A 4,642-nucleotide genomic window follows, 5' to 3' on the forward strand; every position below is an offset into this window, starting at 1 on the left:
TCCTGGAGCTACGACGCAGCCATCGCGAACGTGAACTCGTCAACGCGTTGGGCCCGGAAGGAGCCGGCGCCCCTCAAGAAGCCCTCAACGAAAAGCCAGTCACGCGTCGTGTCGAAACTGAATGGTCGCGACTTTTTCGACGACGATTCCGAGCCATTGAACGTGATGACGGCTCAAGTCCAGCGACTCATCACGCAGGCGGGATCCCATGAAAACCTGTGCCAGTGCTACATCGTCGGGTGGTGCCGCTTTTGGTAGTGATATGTCAAGTCATCTAGTCGAGGAAAAAGAGGATGGCACCACAACGACAGTGCCTAAACGGCTTGTTTATTTTCCATCTCTCGCTGCCTCCTCCTTTCGTGTGTCGAAGTAGTCGATCACGGTTTTGCATGAACGATTGGATCGCGCCAACTATGTGCAGGCGTTGTCGGCTTCCTGGTTCCTTTGGGAGAGCTCATGCCTTGTGGGGGGCATCTCGTACTTTGCAACGTAAACTTTGAGAACAACTTTTACTGGGCCACGGTCAACATGACCGGTCACCAAGTCGTGATGGCCGACTGGTTCAAGGAGCAACTCGCGTTCCCGTGGTGCTATATAGGCCCCTCGGACGCTCGCTTGGACGACTTGCAATCGACTGTCGCCGCCAAAGACTACTCCAACCTTAAGGTCGGCATCGCGACCCCGTTTCTCTACCACGACCCAATTGCGACTAAAGTGCCGGTGACCGATAGCGAATTCGATCGCTCGATAGCAGCGTTGCATGGCGGACGTGTCGCATGGCGCGGTGTACTTGGAAGGTGTCGTTCGAACTGTCGACTGGGTGATGAGGATGTAATGCTGGGGATAGTGCTTTGACATTGCCAACAAACTCCAAACTTTCGTGAACGGCGGGGTGGCTCGAAATGATCCAGCACAGGAAGGCGCAGTCCGTTCATGTCGAAGCCGACGAGTGGACGACGGCGAGCGTCGTGATATTTGTCGGGCAGTGGCAAAACTACAAGCGTCTCGGGCTTATCACACGTACATCATTGAGAACGCGTTCGGGATTCAGTACCCCATGACCCTAAGTCGCAAGAACGGGTCTGTGTGTCCAACCTAACTACGCTGCAGACGTTCAAAAGGTACTGGCCATTTGCCAGCAATCTGTGGGCAATCGCACACAATGCAACCTGCATCGCGGGCAAGACGAGCGCCATCTTTGCGTTTGGGAACGGGTCGACGTCAATGTTGAGTCTGCTCTTTCAAAATGGCACGATCGAGTCGCCGCTCTACAACACGTATGAGGCGGTCCTGCGGGAGATTGGGCCATTTGGGTCGATTGACATGAAGATTGTGCCGTGTCCAGCCGTGGTGCAGGCCGTCGTGGCCGCAGGTCTTAGACGGACGGCCCTGACTGCGGCGTCGCTGTCGACGGTCTTGGCTGACTGCGCCAACTTAGCTGCGTCTGAGTTTCAATCCCGCTCAACGTCGTATGGAGGCAGAGTCTTGTGCACCGAAGTTGTGGCTGGCGCCACCTGGCGATCTTGAGCGGGAACTTGAACCTCGTCCTGTCTGGTCTTGTCAGCGTCTCGTAAGTCGACCTTGAACATTGCCAACGACTTTACTTGGCGCCGTTCAACATAACGGGCCATCACGCGGTCGTGGCGAATTGGTTCAACATCAAAATGCAGCCTCGTTTCGATCGGCCGCTGTTTGCCGTTCGCTTGGACGAGACGCGATGGGCTGCGTTGGCGAGCAACTTTTCAAGCTCGAATATCACTGTCGGGTATGCCAAGATATTCGGGACAACTTTGCAAGCTCAACGACAGGACGCGGCAAGGGTGGAGGTCGCAGGACTGAGGTGGTCGAAACCGTGCGCAGTGCCATGGATTTCCACTCAGTACTGCTGGGTGGATTTCGAGCGGCGATGGCCAGTGGCCAACTCGAATGCTGGACAGCAGCGTTGCATGACGGAATCGTCGAATGGCGCGGTATACTAGGAGGCATTGCTACGAAATGCTGAGTGAGCTGCGTGGACAAAGGGGCGGGTGGGGGGGCGAGCTTTCACGTGGTGGGCATTCAAACCGAGCACCAGAATACGTTGGAGGGACAGCTATGACCACAAATGATCGCAACGTCGCCTTCGACAATTGTCAGCGACAAAGTGGGTGACTGGTCTGGCGCCGACATCGACCGGTTTGTCCTGCAGTGGCAAAACTACCAGTCCGTCGGGCTCAACAACACGTCATGATTGAGAACGCGGTGGGGGTGCAGTACCCTATGACGTTGAGACGCGTGAATGGCTCTCATCTTAGTTGGCAGCTAGGTTCAAAATGTACTGGACGTTCGCGAGCGTCATCTGGGTATCGCAGACCACACGACGGTGCTCGGAGGACAGAGCTTGGATACTACAAGTGCCAACTTTGCCTTTCGAAACCACTCGCTTCCAGATGCGATCTACGCCAAAGTCATGTGCAACCTCAGCAATTGCTCCATGCTCGATGGTCTTTCGTCCCTTCGTGCGCTGCAAGTTAGTTTCACGATCGGTGTGATATACAGATATTGTTATCAGTATCACCGATCATTCCAGGTATTCGATCGGAACCGGACGTCCGTTTCCATTTTCTATAGATTAAAGTATGGATATTTTGGAGCGAGGTCCATAAACAAAATTGCTGTGGAAATATATTATTTCCGGACGGAGGTACGAACTACTACGTAGTACCACGGAATGAGCGGAACGACGAACGACATCAGCAACGGGCCATGTAGCTGCAGCTCCAACGTGGACATGCTCAGGAGGCACAATGCCGCAAGGTTTCTCAGCAGCAGCAGCAGCAGTGGTCGGCCGATCGAGACAATCCCAGCCACACGATTCAATTTGACGATGTTGGCACGAGAGGCAAACGGCGGCGATGGTTGGCATTCAACAAGTTCTCCGTGTATGTACTACGTATGGGGCAAAGCGCGTCGAGGCGAGCTGAGTCCGATCGGGCTTGCGGCGGTCCAATTACGAACGGTGCGCCTCATCTGATTGGTCAAAAACCGTCAATATCGATATTCGAGTAACAAGTCAACAAATTTTGGGTAAACCGACGACCGACAGTTGCAACTGTGATGATCACCACAGCCCCCCGAATCAGAGTCGGGCACCCAAGTACCCTGACACGACGGATGTCATCTCGTCAAAGTGTTAGCCCAGTGTACGCTGTACGTATTCCTGTGCACTCGACAAGCATCGCGACGTAGTGCGACATACAATTGTCCTGGAAAAGGAGAGGTTCATCCAGCACGAGCGCGATCGCGACGGCAATGCCCCAACCACCATACTTGGCAAATACAAGCATGCATTTCCTGGATGGGATCGACTTTCTTGGCTCGAAGAAGGACGTCATGTGAGTCAGGCGAGATTGTCGCTTTACCTTGCTGACCACGTTCGGTAATGATATACTCCGGAGTAGTTCCATGCAACCATCCCCTCGAAAACTTATGACCGTCGAGACTGATATGTGAAATGGCGAAATGGTCTTGTCCTTACGAGGTACAGACCGCCTACCTTACGTGGACACAAAGAATCGTAGGTGCAATCAAGGTTCAGGGCACCCGCGCTTAGTTGCCTGTGTTGTACTCGACGCTGTAGTAGTCGCTGTCGTCCTTGGTGTATTCATCCGGCAAACACATGTCCCCGGCCGGGTAGTAGCATCCGCTGCAGTTGTCACACCCGTCAGGCTGGGCAGACGCGGGAGCAGGGGTAGTCGTCTTGGGCTTAGTAGTGGGCTTGGTAGTCGTGGGCTTGGGCGAGCCACCGATGGTGGGGAACGACACCCACTCGACGACGTTGCACGTGCCGTTGCCAGCGCCGTTTGAGGCGGATGTGTCCAGCTTCGCCCCAGTTGGCGCTCCACGAGTTGCGGATCTTAATAGACGAAGTATCGTACCCCACAGCGATGACGGCGTGGTCCGAGTTCGCGCCAGGGCATTGCGAGACGACACCGCTGCGGTAGTTCATCCACACCGAGTTGCCTGCCTCGACAGCCACGGACACAGGCTGGTTGTTCAATGCGGCGACCGTGGCAGACTCGCCATGAACCAGGACGGTCGCACCGATGCTGAGCTTCTTCTTGGTGCACGAGTTGGCGCACGAGCCAGTCAAGCCAGTGGTGCCAGACGTGTAGGGAAAGTCTCGCTCCAGGCACACGCCAGTGCTGACAAGGTAGTCGATGGCTGTATCCTCATAGCCACTGTTGCAACCGTTGGTCGAGCAACTCGTCACTTGCTGTTCGGACAAGTCGAGGAGCTCTCCCGACGCGAGGCAGTGGGCCGACTCCGACGTTCCCACAGCCGAAAAGGCCCAGCAAGACCCGCAGTTACCTTGGTTGCGAATGGGGTTGACACATTTGCCGGTGGTTCAGTCCACCGATGCAGCTTGGGGTGCGTTCAGGTTGACGTCGCCCGACGGGAGAGCGTTTACGGCGCTCAGGCCTTGCTGGAACGAACGACCGACCACAAGGTCCTTGAACTCGGCTTCCGTCATGAGGGCGAACGGGTGGTTGTAGTCGAACGTGGCTTCGGGGTTGTTGCGGCGGGCTTCCTCGATGCGAAGCTTGTTGTCATAGAAGCGCTGGAGAGCGTCCGTTTCCGCTTCCAACGGGTTCGAGCCTTG

The 4,642-nt window shown here is 55.5% G+C and overlaps 2 protein-coding genes across 2 annotated transcripts; one reads left to right on the forward strand and one right to left on the reverse strand.

The window, feature by feature from the left end:
• Positions 1-528: 528 nt before the first annotated feature.
• H310_14802 (hypothetical protein) lies at positions 529-1,527 on the forward strand (the record flags this gene model as incomplete). Its single annotated transcript, XM_008882733.1, has 3 exons — positions 529-720; positions 848-1,080; positions 1,140-1,527. 3 exons carry the CDS (start codon positions 529-531, stop codon positions 1,525-1,527), a joined length of 813 nt encoding a protein of 270 aa, XP_008880955.1.
• A 2,061-nt stretch (positions 1,528-3,588) lies between these two features.
• On the reverse strand, positions 3,589-4,513 carry H310_14803 (hypothetical protein; the record flags this gene model as incomplete). Its single annotated transcript, XM_008882734.1, has 3 exons — positions 3,589-3,771; positions 3,824-4,303; positions 4,397-4,513. 3 exons carry the CDS (start codon positions 4,511-4,513, stop codon positions 3,589-3,591), a joined length of 780 nt encoding a protein of 259 aa, XP_008880956.1.
• Positions 4,514-4,642: the final 129 nt, after the last annotated feature.

This window comes from Aphanomyces invadans (assembly GCF_000520115.1).
Source record: "Aphanomyces invadans strain NJM9701 unplaced genomic scaffold supercont1.90, whole genome shotgun sequence".
In the NCBI taxonomy this organism is placed as follows: Eukaryota; Oomycota; class Saprolegniomycetes; order Saprolegniales; family Verrucalvaceae; genus Aphanomyces; species Aphanomyces invadans.